The 23,256-nt window shown below is 25.0% G+C and overlaps 1 protein-coding gene across 4 annotated transcripts in view; it reads right to left on the reverse strand.

The window, feature by feature from the left end:
- Positions 1-23,256, reverse strand: part of LOC103568564 (single-stranded DNA-binding protein 3) — a 24,520-nt gene continuing 1,264 nt past the window's right edge. The window contains exons 2-15 of one of the 4 annotated variants that reach the window (XM_014440542.2): positions 22,969-23,214; positions 21,949-22,021; positions 21,546-21,607; positions 21,064-21,148; positions 20,871-20,912; positions 20,324-20,410; positions 16,446-16,553; positions 15,339-15,413; positions 14,177-14,225; positions 13,547-13,576; positions 12,527-12,735; positions 12,284-12,454; positions 10,129-10,329; positions 1-1,667 (exon numbers count right to left, since the gene is read on the reverse strand). In XM_014440542.2, the coding sequence (XP_014296028.1) occupies positions 1,560-1,667; positions 10,129-10,329; positions 12,284-12,454; positions 12,527-12,735; positions 13,547-13,576; positions 14,177-14,225; positions 15,339-15,413; positions 16,446-16,553; positions 20,324-20,410; positions 20,871-20,912; positions 21,064-21,148; positions 21,546-21,607; positions 21,949-22,021; positions 22,969-23,024 (1,356 nt within the window). In that variant the 5' untranslated portion in view covers positions 23,025-23,214 and the 3' untranslated portion in view covers positions 1-1,559. Of the gene's footprint in view, positions 1,668-4,553; positions 9,372-10,128; positions 10,330-12,283; positions 12,455-12,526; positions 12,736-13,546; positions 13,577-14,176; positions 14,226-15,338; positions 15,414-16,445; positions 16,554-20,323; positions 20,411-20,870; positions 20,913-21,063; positions 21,149-21,545; positions 21,608-21,948; positions 22,022-22,968; positions 23,215-23,256 lie in introns of those variants that run through there. The other 3 variants (XM_014440543.2, XM_008545489.3, XM_008545486.3) reach the window with 3 other exon arrangements.

Here is a 23,256-nt window from a genome sequence, read left to right on the forward strand (position 1 = left end):
TAATTTTTTTGGTAGGATAGATGACATTTATTTAATAATATCTTAAAATTTTGTTTTTAATTAATTAATTAATTAATTATAATTATTATTATTTACGCTACTGTTTGCTATACTCATACAGGATACCTACAATTATGTCATTAATTATGCGTAAATTCAAAGAATGCGTGGTTCGCACATAGTTGATAAAATAAAACATTTCATTTATTTTAAAATTAATTGTTATCAATTTTTGCGCGTAATTGCCGTACATGACTCGAGAATAGGACCATATAATATAATTATAATTGGACGGCAAGTCCTACTTTGTTTTTATTTTATTTCATTAAAATTTTCTCTTTATCTAAAATTAATAAAAATAATAATAAACAAACAATTAAAAATACAATATAATAATAAAATATTATAAATTTTAAAAATCATTATTATCAATAAATTTAAATATTTAAAAATCCCATTACTCGAGTCATTAAATTCAATTATTAAAATTTATTAGCCCCGCGATTACAATGATTCCATCACGATATTGCGTCTTAAAAATTTATTTATAATTATAATAACTTTATTTATCCTTAATTTTATCTCTGGTAATCGATAGTTGTGTTTTAATGAAACCGTAATATTTTTAATATTTATTTATCTATAAAAATTTAACGGTATTAATTAATAACACAGTCGATAACGCCGTTGTAATACTGCGGTATTTTATTTATCCGCAAGACTGGCCTAATTTTCATTGTTTATTATTTTATTATTTATTTATTATTATCAATAATATTTTTATACTTTTGTGATTTAATCTTTAGTAATCATGGAAATAAATTCCAGTGATCCTGAGTTTAAAATCTCCTCCCTATAATAGATATTTGGCACGCCTGATGTTCTCCAAAAAATATAAATAAATATAATTTAATTATTGGAGAAAAGTTACAAGCTATGGAACTTGTAGAACGTGCTGATATCTATTTCCAATCCATGGATATCGATATTATTATTATTATTATATATCTCTTTTAAACGTTCAAATTCTATTTAATATATAAATCCCGCGCGTCTTCGTGCGTTTTGGTTATTTTAAAATTTAATTATTATTATTATTATTCTTTACACTCGTTAGTTATTTATTAAAACTTCTCGCAGATCTCGTTATTAATAATTAATTAATTAATTGATTGATAATTAATGATAAAAATACATGACAATCTGGTTTAAAAATTTTTCGTACGTACAGCGAGGATTGTCCATGTACTGGTTTTTTTTTTTAACTTTACGAGATATGTTGACGTTAGAATTTCGCGACAGCCATTTTCGTAAAACCTTTTCCTGATTTCGAAGACAAAAATTTAATGAGGGCAAGAAATTTATTTAATGTAACAGAGAAAAAATTTAATAGAACTTAAATCAAATAGGAAAAGGGAACAAACAAATGGATTTGTGGGCTTGGTACTGGAATAGAGTATATGTATATATATGTAAATATACATATTTATAGATCTTGTAAAAGTACAGAATCGCGAAATTCTTTAGTCAGGTCGCGAGCTCCAACTACTCGGGGAGAGTTATTGCATGAAATATTGATCTGGATGTTCTGAATCCTTTTCAAACCTCTTGGCCTCCTCCTGCATGCTTTCCTTGATCTTGAGAATGGCTGCTGACTCCGTTTGATCCTGCGAACCAACCAACACCAAGGCCGGTTACACGTAAGTCGTCGTGCAACACACCCACACATGGGATTATCATTTTTATTTTCCCGGTACTTTTAATCAGTATTTTGACTTCAAAAATATAAACATTAATTATTTTATTTTGTATTTGATTTTTATAATCAAATTTTCGACGTTTGATTCAAATATTTTTTTATTTTAATTTAATACCCAAGAGTAATAAACTTGATTTTAAATAAAAGATAATAATAAATAAAAATGCTACGTCAACAAATATTCAAGTAGATTTCTAAAAGGGTTAAGAGTTGATCTTTAAGATTATTAATATCGATGTGTAAAAATAAATTTTTTCACTTTTTTTATAATGAAATTATAGATAAATATGTACACATACATGTATGGTTTTAAATGAATTTATTCTTGTAAAAACGTAGACAAAATTTTGAAAAAAAAGTTTTGGGACAAAAAAATAAATTTTTTATTGTAATAAATTATAAAAAAAAACGGCTTGTAAAAAATTCAAATTATTTTCGTAAAATTCTAAATTATTTTTTTAAGAAAAGTTTTGAATGATTTTTCAAATATTTTTTGATTTTTTTTGTAGGGATTAATTGATATAAATTTACTGGCTATTTTAAATATATATACAATTTTACAGAAAACTGTCCATTTATTAATATTTTTTTTATTCAAATTGAAAAAGAAATTAATGTTTTTTATTTTTTAATAAATCATTACCCGTATCCAAAATATTTGTTCATAATTAATTTAGATCTAAATTTCACCACAAAACTCAGATCGTGACTTAAGTATGACTTTCATCCTGAATTTGTCTCAACAACTTTAATCACGACAATAATATGACAGTAAAATTTCTATCCAAGTGATCTGAAGTTAATTGAATAAATTAATTTTACAATCGAAACTGATTTACTTTTGATAGAAGAAATTTGTTAGAGATTTCAATAAAAAATTCAGTCGAATTTCTATCAAATTCATCCCTAGTTCAGTTCAAAGACTTAATAAAATTATTTTAGAATTGATATGGATTTACTCGGTGACAAGATGATACTGAAATTCACCGGCTAATAATTTTTGGATTCTTTTTAAAATGATAAATTTAAAAAATTGAACTTATAGTTTCTTAAATTTTATACTTGTGCATATTTTTAGATTTTTTTTTTAATTTGTTGAAAAAAATAATCCGAAAATTTTAAATTGTCTACTAGCTTCGTGATCATGATGAAAAGTTGAAGCAAATCGGCAGCCCACTTTCGAAACACAGTAACTGATAAAAATCAAATTTTTGAAATTTATATGTATTAAATCATGTCCACAAGACTTCACTGGAATCAGACATTCCCAAAAATCCATTTTTTAAAATTTGTCCCTTAGTGTGTTTTGAAATTAGACAGCCGGATTTCATGATGAATGAAAATTAATTCCTGTCACGATCTGAGTGTCGTAATGAAATTCAGATCTAAATTTATTATGAACAAAATTTTTTTTTACACAGGTAATTAAAAAGAAAAATTTATCACAAAAGTAATAAAAAAATGTATGCATTGAAAATAAAAAAAAATTGTTGTTCGTTTATATTTCAAGTCAAATACTGACCGGCTTTCGTGTGTGCCACGCACAGTTGTGGGTGCGTGCTAGGTGCGGTGATGGTGCGTCGGTGGGGTTAGGCTTCGTGAAGAAATGAAAAACAATTTTTTTTTTTGGTGGATTTAATTGAGATTATTGTTACTTTTTTTTCTATTATTTTTTTTTTTTTTCTTAAGGATTTAATTTAAGGAATTGTGATGATAAGAACAGGGTGCTCTGACCCACAACACATGGACGTTAATTGAAAATACGAAATAAAAAAAGAATGTAAAATTTTCGAAGCGCCTTTGTTGTTAATTTAAAGGCGGCCTAAGTCCCCCCTAGGCACGCACACCTCACCGATTACAAAATAAAAAAAAAATGTAAATAATAAAAATGTTGTAAAAAGAAAAATATGAATTTTAAATTGAAAAATATAATAAATTCACTGTTATTTAAAATTTTTGTCTTACATATTTGGTTTTTTTGTAAATTGAATTTTTATTTTAATTATTTTTAAAATGAGATTTACTAATTCGCAATCCACAATCGCAATCCGACTCACGCATCCATGTGCTACAGGTCAGTACAGCCTAGTACCATATACAGCTATCAGATTTCATTAATAAATATATATATGTTTTTTTTTTTTAATTTTACTCAAAATTTTTAGTCTTCATTAATTATATTCGACGTCGTGCTGTTTTTAACGCGACGCAGAACGTATGTTTCACGCGTTCCGCAACAATTTGAATTAAAAATAAATATAAAGGGATGAAAAAAAAATTTTAATTTAAAGGATTAAATTTTTAAATAATTAGGACAGGGATTAACAGGATTGAGTTACGTGACGACGTGAAACACAGTATAAATTATCCGACTAAAAATAAAAAAATAAAAAAAATCTCTGAGTATATACGCGAAATAAATAATGTATAGTTATATATGAATACTTTGGGTAGGCAGCACCCTAAGGGATTACACAAAATAAAAAAATTAAAAAAACTCAGTTGTCAGTTTAGTAACAGGATTACATTTATTGTCTCGATCTCCCTTAGCGTAGGCATTAAATTTAAAATTAATAAATTCATTAATCTTTTTATTTAAATTATTTAATAATTTAATAATAAATTGTAGCTTACAACTTGGGAGTTTATTAAGTAAACGATAATAGTAATAATATTAATAATAATAATGATAATAATAACAAAGGTCCGTTTACACTTCAAGATTTTATTTTAGTTTTTTATTAAAAGTTTAAGTAAATAAAAAATAATATTAAATTAATAAAATGACTGATCATTCATTTATTTATTTATTAATTAATTAAAACATAATAATAATAATAATAATCATAATAATAATAATAATAATAATGATAATAATAATAATAATAGTAGCAGTAGTAGTAATAATAATAATAATAAAATAATAATTAGTAATAATAATAATAAAGTAATAATAGTAATAATAATAATAATAGTAATAATAATTATTATTTATAAAATGACTTTCCAGATTACGATAAATCTTGGAACGTAAGCGTACCTTCGACGTCGAGTATAAGTCGAGTTTAATCTCATAATTAAAGAAAAAAAATTAAGAAAAAATTATTATATATATTTTTTTTTACTTCACTTTTTTTATATATTTTTTTTTATTTTTTTATTTTTCATTAAGAACGAGAGCTCTGAGAACGATATTTCGGACCAGTATTTATTATTTTAAATATAAACGACAAAACGTTATTATATTTATAACAATAGTAATTATTAATTATTTTAAATTATATAATTATTTATACTATAATTCGAAATTCTTATATTAGTTCAGTCTCGATAAACAACAAAATCTAATAAAAATAATATAGAAAGATGAGCGTCATGCTACAGCATAGTAATAATATAAAATAATTAAAAATAACTAGTCCAAAATTTCGTACTAGCACTCGATTATGTTCATTTATATTTTACATTAAATCGTTTATTATTTATATAGATGTTTTGTTTAAAAAGTTTATAATAAGTAATAGCAGCACAGTATAGTCTGGTACTGACCTATAACCACCTGCGGACGGACTTTTTTTTTCTAATATTGTTTTCTTTCTTTCTTTTTTTTTAGTCATTCATTATTAATTATTTCTTTAAAACTCAATTAACTTTATTCCCTAATTACTTCTAATTAGTTAATTATGCTTTATAAATTAAATATGTTAATTATACTTTAAGTAGTCTGTTTTATTAATAATTTTATTATTATTATTATTTTACTTCTTTTTTTTTTTTTTTTTCATTCATTCATTCATTAATGTTCAGTACTCACATTACGTGTCTTATATGTATAAAAAAATAGTAACGTATTTTAATTATTATTTTTGTATAACATTCCTCTTACTATTTAAATATATTTTAATATTCAAATTTATCCGGCAACGCTATTATTAATAATAATAATAATAAAAATAACACTCAAAGTACTTGGTGTTAATTTAATAAATCCCGTTTTTTTTTTAAATTCCCGCGTAAAAAAAATACGTTCTAAAAATTTTCCTGACAATGAACTTTCAAAATTGAGACAATTTGGAGCTTTAATATTTTTGGAACTTTAAGATAAATATAAGTACAACAAATTTCAACTAGTGTAAACTTTTTTGGCGGGGTTTTTTCTTAAATTTTTTAGCAAAACTGATTTAAATTGATTATTTTATTATTTCATAATTAGTTCCAATTACTAATTTTTTGGACTATTTTTTAACAAAAGTCAAAAAAACTGACTTTGCCAAAAAGTTCTAATAAAAGTAAAAAAATGTTCAAAATATTGTTAAGCTTTTTATTTTTTTTGTCTCATACGTGAACAATTCTGACACGAGTCGTAAATCTTTATACTTCCTAATAAATTACTTTCTTTTAAATATTTTTCAAACTCAAAAAATTATCAAATCAAACTATTTTTGTTCAAAACAAAAAAACATAGGCAAAGCCATCACCGGTTAAACATTGTTTACTTTCTAATTTTTTAAAAGTTCCAAAAATGTTAAACTTAAAGTTCAGAATTGTTTAAATTTCAAAAGTTCCCGTTTATGAACTTTTTTGAAACATTTTTGAAACGACTTTTTTTTACACGGGTTATTATTAATTATTTGCTTCACCATTTAAAAAATATACAATTGAAGGCTTTGTTCTTTTTTTAAATTGATTAATTAATGGTTATTAGTAATATATATAAATATATACATACATTGCTATATCTATAATGTTGTGTTAAAAAAATTTAATTAATTTAAAATATTATTAATAACCGTTATGGCATTTAGTTTTTTTTTTTTTTAATTGTTTGTTTTATAGAAAAATACACAAGCTCCAAAAACTCATGCTGTTATTTTATTTCTTTACATTCAAATTAAAAAAAATAATAATCATAATAATTATTTAAAATATTTACAAATATTAATTATTTAAAAATAAACGCACATAATAACGTGTTATTTAGCACGATAACACGAATTATAAATTTATAACATAGACAATAATTTATTGGTTATTTAAATTATTGTTTGTTATAATTAATTAATTATTTAATTACTTATTATTGTTATTAATTATTAATCGTAGTGTAAAAAAAAACGATTAGAAAAAAAACACAGCGCGTATTAAAATAACGACAAAGACGTCAATTGTACTTTTTAAAACGTTTTAAAATTGTTATTTATAAGTACAAATATTTTTTTAATTATTTATTTATTAATTAATAAAAGAAATAATTAATTGAGCAATTAAGCGGCAAGACTTTTTGTTTTATTATTATTATTTTTTTTTATAAATCCTAGTTTATCGCAAGTGTATAAATCACTAGATAATTGTGACGCGTAAGTTGCCGATTATTATTATTATTTATTATTATTAATTATTTGTTTAGTTATAATTAATTAAGAAGATTCCCGATTTATTAATTTTTATAAGCAGGAGTTTGTTAATAAATGAGCAATAAAAATTGAGGAATTTTATCTTTCGTACCAGTTTTGTCTGTACATTAAAGTATTGATTATTCAGATGTACAAAGAGAAAAAAAATATTCATGTTTAAATGCAAAGAGAAAAATAAGACAAAAAAAAGCGACTAGAATATTGAATATTTATATTTTAATATTAAAAATTTATAATTTAATTTTTTTTTTTTTTAATTTTTTTATTCACTTTTAAATGTATTAACAAACTGGTAATTTAATATTAACCTCTATTCCATAGTTTTCATTCAATTTAAAATTTTTTTTTTAATTCATTTTTTTTTTTTTTTCTTTTAAAGACATTTTCAGACAGTGTCTCCGCTTTTCAAAAATATTCAATGGCTTTACATTGTAATGACCGTATTAAAATTTTGATAATTAATGAAAATAATTAATGAAAAGTTAAAACATTAATTTAAAAAGGGCTACGCAATTACAATTTTGCTGCGACAGATTTTCAAAAAAACTATTTAGTTGATATGAATTAGGAGTTAAACGAAATTTGTAAAATAAATTTCAATAAAATTTTTATGTCAAGATTGTAGTTTTGAATGTCAAATTTTTTAGGTTAAAATTTATTTACCAAATTTTGGTTGATTCCTAATTGAAAACAGTGAGTAATTTTTTTTTAAATCTATATCTCAGCGAAATTGCAACCATGTTGTCCTTTTTTCAATTAATGCTTTCATTTTTTAAAATTAATTGAAAATTTTTAAAGAGTTGGGAGCTAGGGGGCACTGTCTGCAAATGGCTTTAATTTGAAAAAAATAATTAAAACGTTAATGAAAAAAAGAACAACGTAGTTGCAATTTCACCGAGGTATAGAATTTAAAAAAAATTATTTATAGTTATCAATTAAGAGTTAAACAAAATTTATTGAATAAATTCTAGCCGATAAAATTTGAAAATTCGAATTACGAAATTGACATGAAAATTTTCCTTAAATTTATTAAACAAATTTTGTTTCTCCCAGTTAATGTTTAATGTGCCATTTTTTTGTATTATATTTCTCAGCAGAATTGCAATGTAGTCCATTTTTTTAATTAATGCTTCAATTTTTCTAAAACTAATTATGTACCTGTAGATCGGAATGTTTTTACAGGATCTAGATTTTTGAAATGCTTCACACGTCAACCGAAAATTGGAAGCCACCCCCAACTACCTCTCAAGTCACCTTTAGAGTGAAATTACATAAATTATTTTCATTTTCATTGCGTGAAAAACATCCCAATCTTCAGATGCATAACTAATTGATAAAATTTTCATACGTTTATGACAGTTGTCATTGAAAATTTTTAAAAAGTAGGGGACACTGTCCGCAAATAGCTTTGATATTAAGAATTTAAAATTTGAATAAAAAAATATGTTGTTAAAAATTTAATCTACGGTATAAAGGTTAATAGTGACGATAATAATTATTTAAGAATTAATACTAGAGAAACACGTAAAAAAATGTAAAGATAATGTAAAAAAAATCACAATAAACTATGATTATATAAAAAGATAAACAACCTTTTGTAAATCAGGCACCATCGCTTAATATCTACACGTTATTTAAAAATAAATATAAATAAAAATAGTTCGCGGTAATTAATAATAATAGTAATAACAAACGTTACGTAATTTTACAATTAAAAGTGTAAATTAATAATAGAAGATAATGAATAAGTAGAACAAACAAATAAAAAAAAAAATAATAATATAATAATTAGCAACCTTGCGAGTATTAGAGAAGCATGTACATAGTTTTATATGGCGATAATGGCAATTAAATAACTATCAATAATCGTTGTTAAGTTTCTTAATACTAACACGGTTATTTTTTTAAAAATTGGCAACAATAACGACGTATTGTACATTATGCATTAGTCTTAACTCGTCGCGACTATCGTACTTTTTTTTTATTCATAATTATTTGTTCTTTTGTTTTAAAATTATACTGTGCAGTTATTAATTTATTGTTTTAGTTTTAGTTCTTTTTTCTTTTAATTTAAATTTTAAATTAAAATATTTCTTATCAGTAGAGCTTATTCGCGCTGAATCCTTCCTCTCACTGTGTGAAAAACCCGGTGTCTATTGATCTCGTAGCTGGATCCAAGGCGATTTGATTTAAAAATACTGTCGAGAATACAGAACGTGCACGTATGCGGTTACTTTGATAATTATTTATTTAAATAAACCCGGTAATAATTATTTGACTTTTTTTTTCTTTTGTTTTAAAATGCAAGTCGCGATTTATATTAGAGTTAATTTACTAATAAATTATTTATCTATCATTCCGTAAATATAAGGAATATTAAAGCCACGAGTATCAATCGTGTATCCAAATTATTGTGTACTTGTAATATATATAAATAATTTATTAATAAAAATATATATATATTCGTTTTTAAATAATAATTTTTTAATCAATGGATACCTGATCGATCTCTCAATGCGTAAATTTTATTTATTTATTTATAAATGCAATAGCTACCACACCAGTATCAGTAATTAACGAGAGCCTAATGATACATAATTAATAATAATAAAAAAAATAAATAAATAAATAAAATCTAATGATACTGCATTATCTTGAGAAAAAATAAACGCGTTATGGTAAAAATAGCAATTGCGACAAAAAGACCTTAATGATGTAAGCAATGGTTATATTGTTGTTATTATTATTATATAAAAATAAAAAAAAATTGTTTTTATTATTATTATTTTTGATTTTTTTTTTTTTTTATTTTATATTGTTGGATTGCATGCGTATTAAGTTCTACGCGAGTACGTAAGACCGTGGATTGTGAATTGATTGCAAAATAATAAATAATAATAAATAAATGAATAAAGATTTATATGAAGGTTAATAATATAACCTGGCGATACTTACGTTTTCACCGGGTCCACCAAAACCGCCTAGATTATAATCACCCATTCCACTGCCACTGTCTTCTCGTGGTGTACCTGGACCACCATTTGCTGGACTATTTTTCATACCGTCAAGACCATCACCGTTCAATACTGGACCCATTGTGTTGGGTCCCATGGGACCCATAGGTCCACCTTCTGGTCCCCCACTCATTGGAAAATCCTATAAAAATTATTTTATTTTTATAAATTATTTAAATATTTTTTTAAATTATTAACTACATTAAATTGTTACACTTGATTATAACTAAATTTATCGACAACAAAAAATATGCAAATATTAATTGAGCTTGTAAATTAAATTAGTAATTATTAAAATTAATTATTGAATGCTCTGATATTATTAGCGAGGACAATGATCACTTAAAAATTTTATGGCAAGTTAATTTTCGATTATCACATTCTATGTCGCTCCATGATTGATTGCTGCCATTCAATGGTTTCATATGAAGTGAACAATGAATAGATTAAATTGGTACTCCAGACAACAATTGAATGAAAGTTAAAACAATAAAAATCTATTTTCGAATTTAAATTTTTACTTGTAATGCTATTATGTCAATCCATTCTATTTTAACGTCATATTGAGCTAGTGAATGGCAACAATCGACTATAAAAAAATTAAAATGGGATTGGATAAAAAAAAGATTAAACTAGGAGTATAGTTTTAAAGCGACTATTGTAATGGTAATGATAGTATAACTAATTTTTTATATACAAATTTAAAAAAATTTTGTATGATGAACTTTGAAATTTCAGACAGATCGGAATTTTAAGTTAAAATTTTTTTTGGAAGTTTTAAAAATTTCAAATTAGAAATAGGGTAGAAGTAACATTTGTGGCCACTGCTTCATTTTTGGACACTTAATACTTTATTTTCATTAATGAAAAAGTGTAAAATAAAACTCCATAAAAATTATATATCATGGACCTTTTGAAAGTGTCATTAATTACGGTATTGTTGCTCGGAGGGGGGGGGGTCCTATAATAACTCGTTTATACTTGTAACTATCATGCAAAACAAACTTATAAATAAATTGCGCGAAAATAGTGAGTATGATATACCTTTAGTAATAAGAGATTCATTAATTGTTAATGCTTAAACTTATTACACCCAAGATTGTAAATACCTTCACTCTGAGCGTCAACCTAATGCGAGATCAAAACTGCTACACTGAGAGAAAAAACTGGTTTTCTGAACTATGAAAAACATAGTTCAATGAAGCATCCACTATTACCCTCAGTTCAGATAACTAATATATAGTTGTAAAATGTACGATATCATAGTTGTTTTAACTGTGTTATAGCTCAATGAACAATGACAATAGCGAACGTAGCTAAATAAAAAATGGTATTCTTATTACAAAAAAATAATCAAGAAAAATCCTTAATTATATTCATCGACGACTTAAATGATGCTAAATTAATGAAATTATAATCGTACAATTGCTGAAACATTTGTGATTCTGCTGAAGTATAAGTTCTGAAAAATAATATTAAATAGTTACCACAACGAAACAAATGCTTAGTTAAAACTACTACTTTCAAATAGCTTCGGGCACTATGATATAATTCAAGAAACTAGAAATATTAGTTAAGATGACTATTTTTTCATTTCCATCCCTTTCTAGTTACCACAACCATATACTTTTCTCTCAGTGTAGTACTTCCAAAAATTAACAAAACCATCAATACTAAAAATGCTTATTATGTGGCAATAAAACACTTTAATAAATTACCAAATAACCTGAACATGTTAGATTGTGGTAATCAAATCTTAAAAAATAAATTTACTAGTTGGATAAGAACGTTAAATACTTAATGTATATTGTGTGAAAATGCTTTTATAATTATTTTGTATTTGGGTACTTTATGTGCTTCGCATGATATTATTTATATGTAATTAGTTTATTTATATGAATTTAAATTAAGTATTTAATTTTTGTACTGGTTCTATGTACAGGTATCTACACCTCTATAGAAATGTATTACTATATAAAATTAATAGTTTTTGTCAATAATATATGTTTAGATTTCTGTTAAAATCAAGTATTACAATTTATATTTATTTTTATAAATAAAAAAATTATTATAATAATAAATAAATAAAAACTTACACCAGGCATATTGCCTCCAGGTACTGGTTTCATCATTGTGTACATATTTTCACCGCCACTATTGCTACTGTCTTGCGGACTTGGCATTATTGGCGTACCTGGACCTGGTGGTCCTGTCGAACCAGGTGGCCCGCCATAATTACCAGGTGACGATGATGAATAATTCATAGGCTTTAAATTTAAAAATCATTACTACAACATTCTAATAAAAAAAAATAATAAAATATATATTTAAATACTTACTGTTGATGTATTTGGCTGCCATTGTGGTCTACCAGGTCCTGCCATACTCATAGGTGGCATACCAGGACCTCCAGGCCCTCCAGGGCCTAAACTACTGTTCGGTGGTGGGCCTCGCATACCTGGTCCATAATTACCAGGGCCCATTGGGCCCATTGCTGGTCCGCGTGGTGGATTCATTCGTGGATTCATTGGATTCATACCCGGCGGTCCTACAGAAATAATTCGATATTAGTTTTAACTCTGCTTATTTATATACACATTAATTCAGTATTTATTTATTATCATTATTGTGCTACACAGATTTTAAGGTATTTGTTAATGCTGTCACTAATTTTTATACTATGATTGGATGTTAAAGCGTGACCAGATCCATTTATTAAAACATATGACTTAATTAAATACAATTGCGTTTTGGCTTCAGGCATTACTTATTTGTTATTTTAAATTAATAAAATTTTTGGTGGATAATTCATGTGAATGATAATTTTGAACCAGAGTTTTAAAAGTAAGCAATAAATTTCATGCTTCAAAAAAATAATTTACACAATTTTATTTTAATGTGAACGTGACAAAACAAATAATAATGATTGCAATGAGGCAGAAATAAAATAAATCGATAAGCTCATTTAAAAAAAAAAAAAAGCAAATACTCTGGCTTTTTATTTATTGAATGCTCTTTAATTAATAAAGTGTAATTTTAAATAATAAAAATAAAAGCGTATGATTTTATAAATTTATAGGTATTGTTTGATGGCAGGGAAAAAATATTTTGAGTGCGGATTTGGAGGGTAAGTAGCTGTAATTATTTGTAATAAAAAAAAAATTTATGTGGTACTAATGATGTGCATGATTGAATTATTTAAGGTGTAAGTTAACAAGCTGGTGTAATTAATTATAATTGTAATTATAACAGAAATAAAAATAAAAAAAAAAATTATTAGGCTGAAGAGGAGAAAAATAAGATGGTAGGCTTGACAATGTAATTGTGTGTATGATTCGATTGGTGGGTTGCTTTCCTACCTTGCCACCCTACAAACTCTCCAGCTTCGCCTGAGGAACACAAGAGCACACATTAGTACGGCAGGTAGGTAATAGTAAGGTCAAGTTGATTGCAACAAACTCGTTATTTTTAACAGTGGCATAGTCATTTTATGAATAATTATTTTAATTATTTAATACAGCAATTCATTTTTCAAGGGATTAAAACTTAATGATAAATTTACTTTATTTAAATTATAAATTTTTATTCAAGAATTTATATATGAGATTTTAATTTAATCTATACCACTGTGTAATAGAATATTTAAGAAAAAAAATTAAAAAAAAAAAAACCAATCCATTCAAAATCACAGCAATCCAATCTTTTAAAAAATTATATTACTTAAAAATCATTTATTGCTGTTTTTAATTTTTAATTTTAAAATTAAATATTTATTTTTTAGTAAAATTTATTATGATTAATATTTGTTTTTTTTTTTTCGATACTCATGCGTCTAAATCATTCTTCTTTCGTTATGCTTGCCAATACTTCAAAGAAAAAATAATAAAATAATAATAATAATAATAATAATAATAATAATAATAATAATAATAATAATAATAATAGACGTAAATCAATTGACAATAAATACACTATTAACTAAATCTTACCTTGTCTAGTTGGATCCATACTATTTGGCATCATTGGTTGTCCTGGTGGCTGTTAATTTAAATAATTAATTATTGTTAATTAGTGATTTACAGAAAAATATATGTATATATAAACAACATTAAATATTTCAGCATCAACGGTCACATGAAATCTACAAGACTCCAGACAATTGTAACACAAAATATCTCGATAGCTGTCCAGTTTTTGAAAAAACTACAGGACACTTTTTTTAGAGAATTTAAAGAGCTACAAAAAAGGCCTCTTGAAATTTTTTGAATAATTCACTATTTCGATACTGCTATTCTAATACGTCGTATCTAACAAAATTTGACATTTTCACTTTTTTTGAAAAATGGAATCATTGTAACGATGTGCAGCTTATGTAAAAATTTTAGAGGTCAAATTATTTAGTATTTTTAAATAAATATTCTAATATGTCGTATCCCACATTCGTATAGGTTTAGTCACGCTTAACGTTTTTAATTTTAAGTTAATTTTAAGGAAGCGATTAACGACATGAGTAAGAAGGTAATTGTGCCCAATTTTTACTTTTCTTAGAACATATAATTCAAAATTATTTATTCACTACAAATGCCTGTATTTTATAAAAACATGAAAATAAATTTGTAGATTATACTAATGTAAACATAATACAAATAACTTTTCTTTGCCGATCGTGAAGCGTTCTTATCGTCTCCTAAAATATTTCCCAAATTTGGGATACGAAGTATTAGAATGACAGTATCGTTTTACAGAGATATTTCCAAAAAAACCAATCACACTTTTTTATTGTTAACTTTGAAACTGCTGATTAAAAATCTAGCACTTTATTTATTAAAATTTATAGATTTTTTGAAAGGGTTTAATTTTTTTATCAATTTTATATCAAAGTAAAATTTATTCTCCAATAATTTGTTAGAAGATTGAGTTAAAAATATTAATAGTTGTAAAAGTTAGTCTATTTCTATGGTAATAGTTACTTTTTACTTTTTTTTGTAAAAATAATTTTTTATAACTAAAAATAAAATTCATGACAAAAAGATTGATTAGTTTTATTTTTACAGACAATCAAGATTCCGGATTTTATATACCCCCTATCGCTGTTATAATTAATACCGGAAGTGTGACCGTTGAGGGTTAAAATAAATATCAAGTACTTACTCCATTAAAATCATTTCCCATTTGCGGCATACGTACTCCAGGTCTAGGTCCAGCAGGATACCTAGGTCCCATAAACTGTAACAATAAATAATATATATAAACTTTTTCCATCTACATTTAAACCCTTAATAAAAATGTTATTTTTTTAAAATATGAGTACTTATTAAATAAATATATATATACATATTTTCGGTAAATTATATAAGTAAGTAAGTATATATATATTTAAATTTTTTTTTATTTTTTATTGGCAAATTGTGCAATTCAGTTTTAAATTGTTATGATTTTAATAAAAAATATCTACTCGCGTACCGATAAAAAAAGATTCACACTCTAAGGAGAATGCATTATTAATTCTATTATTATAAAAATTAAGTGTTGTAATTAATAAATATAAAATATGTTTTCGTTACAACAATATACAGGCTTAGGATTATCTCAGCAAGGGGCAAGATGCTAAATTATTATTTATTAATATATAATTAAAATGCAATTGTGTTTTAGTTAATACTGGAAAAATATATATTTTTATTTATTTATTTATTTTTTTTTAAATTAAAATTCCAGTCTTACCTTGCACGCTTACATAAATAAATGTTAAGCAATGATGGTTTTTATGAGTCTGCGTTAGTGCACAAAAGCCGTGTTTATGTTTCTTACCTTTATTTCAGGGTATTAATTAATAAGTGTTATTATTTGTAATAATATTATTATTATTATTATTATTAACATCTATTATATAATGATTATAGTTTATATTATAGTATTTGTTGAAACGAAAAACATAAAACATAAATAGGACGTATTATTTTGTTTGTGTACTTAAATGTTACGTGAATCAATCATTTTATTGGAGTAACTTCAATTAATTAAGTAATCAAGTGATTGATTAATTTAATGATGATTGAAACACGTGACATTTAATTAGTATTGTTAGTTAATAAAAATAAGCAAGTTAGTAAATACAAAACACAAATACCGATATTGGAATAATAATATCAAGTGACGAATGATTTATTGACGTGATATATGAATGATTAGGTGTTAAAGTATGTGTGTGTGTGTGTGTGTGCGTGCGATTGTGTGTATGTGTTGAATGAGGCTTACCTGAGTGGACATCATCTGCGAGTGTGGGGGCGGGGGTGGCTGGGGGTGCTGGGGAGATGGCTGTGATGAGGGGTGTGTGGGCGGAGATGGTCGCATTGTCGAGTTGTTCTGCAACAAGCAATGCAAACGACAGACATGTAGCAACACTGCGATCCAGGCAACAACTATACTAGAAAGGCTTTTTTTTTTTAATTAAAATTTTTTTTCTTTTTTAAGGAAAAATGATTTTGTGTTAAAAAATTCATTAAGACGTAATTTGTTTAGTAACCCGTTATAAATACTATGTTACATACACATTTTTTTATGTCATATTGTAAGAAACAATTTTTTTTTTTTACTTATAAAAAAAAAAAATTAATTAATAAAAATAAAATGAAATTGGACTTTATACACGGAAAAAAATAAACTTTAAAAATTATTGTTTGAAATTACAACCCGGAACCCGAGTGTCAATATGGGGAATTTTAAAATTCTAAATAATAAATTTTATAATACGTGTTATCAATTTTCTAAGAATCAGTTACGATTTTCAAAGTTCAAATAGTATTTTTTTTTTGCACAGACAATAAATTTTCATACTTATCCAGTAATTATTCACGTTTTAATGATAAATGAAAAAAATTACACGGAAAAAAGAGCAGTCGAAAAATTACAGTTTCTACAGTGAAAACAGGCCTTCCGGGAAAAAATCTTTAAACATTTAAGCTTAAACTGTAAGTTTAGTTAAATAAATGTTTAAAGCATTATTTACTTTTTATTTTGAATTCTTGCTTTATTTAAAAATTAATAGTTGATAGGTGAAACTGTAAAAATTAAGATTTATCGGTTATGTATTTTTTGCTTTCTGAAATAATACCTCTTGTTTATTGATAACATAAAAATTACACTGTGAGTTATCAATTGTCGAGAATGATGAATAATCTGAGAAAAATCACAGCTCACACTGTAACTTTTAAATTCTATACCTTAAAAAGAACACTACTATACAGAATAGTAATATTAACGATCAAAAATGTAATTTTAACTAATTTTAGAATAAAATTTAAAATTATACAATCTGTTTACTATAGAGAGCTGGACAATATCGAGTTTGAAACTGTAATATTTGTTATGCCTGGATAAAAATGTAATTTTTACAGTTTCAGAGTCGCAGCGCTTTACTACTATACGAAACTGTAATAAATACAGATATCAGTTCAATTTTTTAACTGCTCTTTTTTCTGTGTACTTTTAAAAATTGTAACATTTACTAATAACTTTATTAGTGTATTACTTGTCGTTCTCAATTTATATAGTTCATTTTTTTCCGTGTCTGAAAATAAATTTAAAACAATTTTTTAACAGTTACTGAGATGCCTAATAATTAAAAGAAAAAAAAGTTAATTACACAAAAGTATGTTTCTTACAAAATGATTGATGATTTATAATAAAATATTTAACAAATAATGTATTGATTGATTTATAGACAAGACTATTCTAAGGTAATGTATACAAAGTATTTATAATTAATAATTAATTATTTTGTATATAGTACCTCGAATAAATGAACATGAAAAACTCATAAAATATACAGTTAATAAAATAATTACACTAATAAATAAATAATAGAAAAAATTAATTTTTTTTTATATAACTGTACATTTTATACAACTCTGACATAAGGAACCGAGCAAGCAATATTTTATGCAAATCCTGTCGACAGTAAAATTATTTAAAGTTATTGATAGATAAATAAAAAATTTTTTAAAAAATCCTTATCTTTAATTTACGCTTACAAATAATTTAATAAAAATATTAATATATTATCTGAAAAAAATAACCGAAATTTTTTAATGTAGATTTAAAAAAAAAATGGATCTAGTCTCTAGAGCGGCTGTATTTTATTAGTGTAATCCCAAGAGCTTGACCTCTATGATTTATTCAATTGAATATTATTTATATCAATGAGTGCTTGAATTTTTTTTATTAAATTATTAATCAATTATTTAATAATGTATAGACAGGTATTTGCTTTTACTATAAACTATGGTGAATAAGGGCTAATCTAATATCTAAAAAAAAGTTGACTTTATAAATAATTTCTACATTGATTCCATGTAGCAGAGAAATAGAATAATAAAGTGAATGACCAGTGCACGTATACATATATCACATTACTAATTCCAAAAAGACATATTTTTATACGCTCTTTTGCCTTTAGGAAACTCTAAAGCCAAAAGGGCATGAATTTTTTTTATTGCCAATCGTTTTGTAAATTTATTTTGTAGCTAAAAATTAAAAAAAAAAAAAAATAATAATATATTTTGAAAGTCCAAAGGTCATATAATTTTAATTATACACCTTTTTGGCTTTCAAAATTTTTTTTCCGATTTTCAACATTAGAATAAGTTTACAATAGGATAAAGTTACCAGTTTTGGACACTTGAAATACTTAAATAAAATAATTTGTAAAACACGCAATGATATAATTAATTTTTGAATTGTGTTCACATACTTTGATCCCATAAAAATGGGAATTATATTTTATATTTTTTCATAAATTAAAATAAAGTATTAAATGTCAAAAAATGGAGCAGTGGCTACTACTGATACTTCTACCCTATGATTAGCAATAAAAAAAAAAGTATATGCCCTCTTGGTTTTAAACTTAGTGACTAAAGCCAGAAAGGCGTATAAAAATATGTCCTTTTGGAATTAGTGACGTGATATATTTTAGTATATTACATTTAAAAATTTTTTTTCTATCATTACTTTTAAATCTAGTGATAAGTAATTTTAAAAAAATTCTTGTATCTTAAGGCCAGTTTTTCAAACCGGGTCTAAGTTATTATTGCTGATATATCTATATACTATTGATATATAGACATACTAGCAATATTAATTTAAACCCGGGTAAAATTGAACCCGGTTTGAAAAACTGGAGCTTAAATTAAATTTTTAATATTTAAATTAAATTATATTTTATCATAATTTCAAGATTTTTTTTCTTTAAATTATTCAAAGATTTAAAAGCTGAATAAAAATTCAAAAATAATAATATACTGATATATACATAAAATATATATAAGAATCAGGTACATAGCAAAGAAAATAAATACAAAATAGTGGTGTCAAGCATGGCACAATCTGGAATTTACACTTGTTTCAAAACTATCCCTACACTATTTTAATTATAATAATTTATAAAAATAATAATAAACGTTATTACGATTTAAATAACTTAATTACTAATAAATAATTTATTAAGTACTCAATACTTAAAACTACAGCCTGCCTCCTAGAGTACTAGGTATTTATTTTTGTACTTTAAATTAAAACAACTGAACTAATAATTTATTTTAACGAGCAATAGAAAAAATTATTTTTCTTTAACAAGATTTGAATCAAGTGTAACTTTAAAAATTATTTAACATTAAATATATCAACTGTTAGATAAAATAATTAAGATAAAAATATAATTATTGAAAATTTTAATTTAATTATATTGTAGTAAAATCTCGACATTTTAATAAATTAATACTGTCAATAAAAAATGAATTTTCATTTTATTTACGTTCCCCGGAGACATTCACAATTATTGAATTATTTATGTACAATATACAACGTGCATCGTATGAAGGGTGAAGCCTTTTTTTTAAATATATAATATATTATTTATAATTATAATTCCATCCCGATATGACCCACCAAATAACAAGCATCGAATAAAACATTTATAAATAAAAGATACCGCACAGGAAATAGTCTCTTATTTATATTTTCAAGTGATTAAAAATAGTGATTAAATAATGTCAACACGTGAGTTTAAATTTATCATAATTATAATAAAATAAATAGTAATGCGTATAAAATAATGTAGTAATTGTTAAATAACTTACTGGGAAAAATCCAGGAGGCATTTGACCACCAGGCATACCATCATTTGGTGGCATCTGTCCAAGTGGTGATGGTGCTGGTCCAGCATTCTGTAATTTTTTCATTATAATTATTAATTAATAATATTTTAAACAATGCTAAAATTAGCCGACGTATAATAATTTTTGGATTTTTTTTAAACGATAATTTATAAAAAAAAAAAAATATTTCAAAAAATCGCACCTTTAGTAAATTTCATTTTCTACATATGCATTTTTTTTTTTTTTGTAATTGATTTGTTGAAAAAAAAAAAAAAAATCTAAAAATTGTTAATCGGCTGTTAACTTCTAGATCATATATTTTAATTTTTGTGATATATTATCATTAATCTAGTAATTAATAAGTTAATAAATTTAATGACAGAGGTTGATAAGTTATCATGCCCAATAATTATTTTATTTGTTATAAATTTTAGTAAGCAAATGTTTATGTATTAAGTAATAAGTTATGACTATTTTATCTAATATTAATTATGATTATTGATTTTTTTTATTAGTTATTTATACTTACGTGAGCTATTCCATTAACGCCATAACCACTGTTTACAAATCCCTAGAAAATAGAGAAGCCATTAGTTGTCATGCAACCGCCAATAGGTCCACGTTTTATTATAAATATTTTTTATTTTGTTTCCAGTGCAGTTTGTAATGATTATGATCAAATGATTAATAATAATAATTATTATAATAATAGTAATACTCACATAATCATGGAAAGCTTTGGCCTCACTACTGTGTTCACACGAATCACGTCGTTCAGGTGCTGCACAATATAAATCCCAGAATACGCTGTAAAAATGGATTTAAACAGATAATTTATTTATTTATTCAATAGAGTAATTAGTTATTTTATTAATGATTCCTAATTCCTAATAGTACAGTTTGCTATAGCAAATTAATATTTCACAAAAGTTTCCTTGAATTTTTCGTATACGACTTGCTATACAACTTGACGTCAATTTATTATGTATCAATTTGCTTACTGTCATGATAAGGATGTACATTTCGACTTTTTTTTTCTAATAAAAATTTATCTCTAAATTGAGAAAAAATTAACTGCAAATTTTTCTTTACAACTTTTGTTGTCAAATTGTCAGCAAATTTCAGGTAATTTCAATGTCAAATTACTGTCAATTTCAAGCTAAAGTGGCTATTAGGAATATTTATATTCAATAATAAAACTTACCACCACCAAGAATGTAAAAATCCCGGTGGTTCTCCAAGTGTTATATTTTTTTCCCATCGTATCTGTAAAATAACAAATAAATTAAATTTATTTTAATTACATTTAATTACTTGTAGAGTTTAAAAATTATTGAACTATTAATACTTTGTAGGAATAATTAAAAAAAAATATTTAACTGCTTAATTATCTACATTAAATAAATAAAAAATTTTATAGTACTGAAGTTAGCCGACGTCTAATAATTTTAAAAATTTTTTTCAAAACTAAATTTTAAAAAAAAATTATTTTAAAAAATTGCACCTATAGATTTTTTTAAAAATCCAAGTAGAAATAATAAACTATATTTTTTAAGATCCACAATAATTGTCCAGGTAATTTAAATTATTTAATATAAAATACTCACCTCTGACAGAAAAGTTTGTGCCGCTTTTTGTGCGCCAACATGAAGCAAATACTCGTAAACATACAATGCCAATCTGTAACAATAATAGACAAGATTTAAAATTTATTTAATGCCAAAGTAAAATAAAATTTTATTACATTCAAAATAAATATGTAGTATGTTATCAGTCCAAGATGAGAGTTGAATAAGCAAGACGATTTGAGAACAAAGGGGCTGGGGGGAGGGTAGGTAGGGATAAATAGCAAGTATGTAACCACGAATTCATGGTAATTGTCCAATAATTTCCGCTCTGCTTGAGGTGCATTTAATCGGGTGAGTGTCAACGACCTGGTGTAATTTCTAACGGAATAAATATATCCACGGTTTTAAAACCACAGAACAAGTAAGAAACGGCATCATCACACGGGGGGGCGTCTTGGACGAACAAACGTCCGACGAATGGAAGCGAAAACAACGTTAACAATTTACGTGAGAAAAGAGAGGATGGAGAAAGGAACAAAATTATACATACATACTACACTGCAGCTAGTGTTGCGTAGTATGTAGTTGGTTATCTGGAACATACCCAGAGGTGCTCAATCTCACCCGACTGTCACGTGTCTTGTATTGTTGTACTAAATACACATGTACACATATATCAGAATACATATGACATATATGTATGTACACCGAGCATAGTTATCACAAGTGACAGCGGTTCAGCTAAAAACTGGGCTCCATTCCTACCATCCAGTGTTTTGACATCAAACGATTATCTCGCCGCCAAAAATTTAAATTCGTATGTCCACCTTTACCGGGTTTCCATACTTAACATCGACTCTTTTCTCAAATTCATTCACTTAAATTTAAAAATCTCAATAATGCGCATGAAAGTATCAACTTGTCCTACGAACCCGGCACCTCGACTCCAAAACAAACAAATCGATTCCATACAAGACGAACAATAATTATCTAAACATCCTGATAATTATAACTGTAATAAATAATTATTAATTAATAATAAATAAATTGTCAACTTACTTTTCTCTGGCCTGACTGTCCGAAGGTACTGCGGAACCTTTACCCTTAGCGTACATCGTTGTTTTTACTTGTCAATCACAATAATGTAAATAGTCACTGAATATATATATAAATATATATAAAGTTTATATGATGAAGGACCGATCACTAGAATCCTTAAGTTGTAAAATAATACCCACAATAATTAATACAACAATCGTCGAGTTAAGTCTTCTTAATACGGGTTAAAATAAGAAATAAAACAAACTAAAAACAAAAAAAAATAAATAAATAAAAAAAAAAAGAAAT

The sequence above is a fragment of the Microplitis demolitor genome, chromosome 3 (assembly GCF_026212275.2).
Source record: "Microplitis demolitor isolate Queensland-Clemson2020A chromosome 3, iyMicDemo2.1a, whole genome shotgun sequence".
Lineage (NCBI taxonomy): Eukaryota > Metazoa > Arthropoda > Insecta > Hymenoptera > Braconidae > Microplitis > Microplitis demolitor.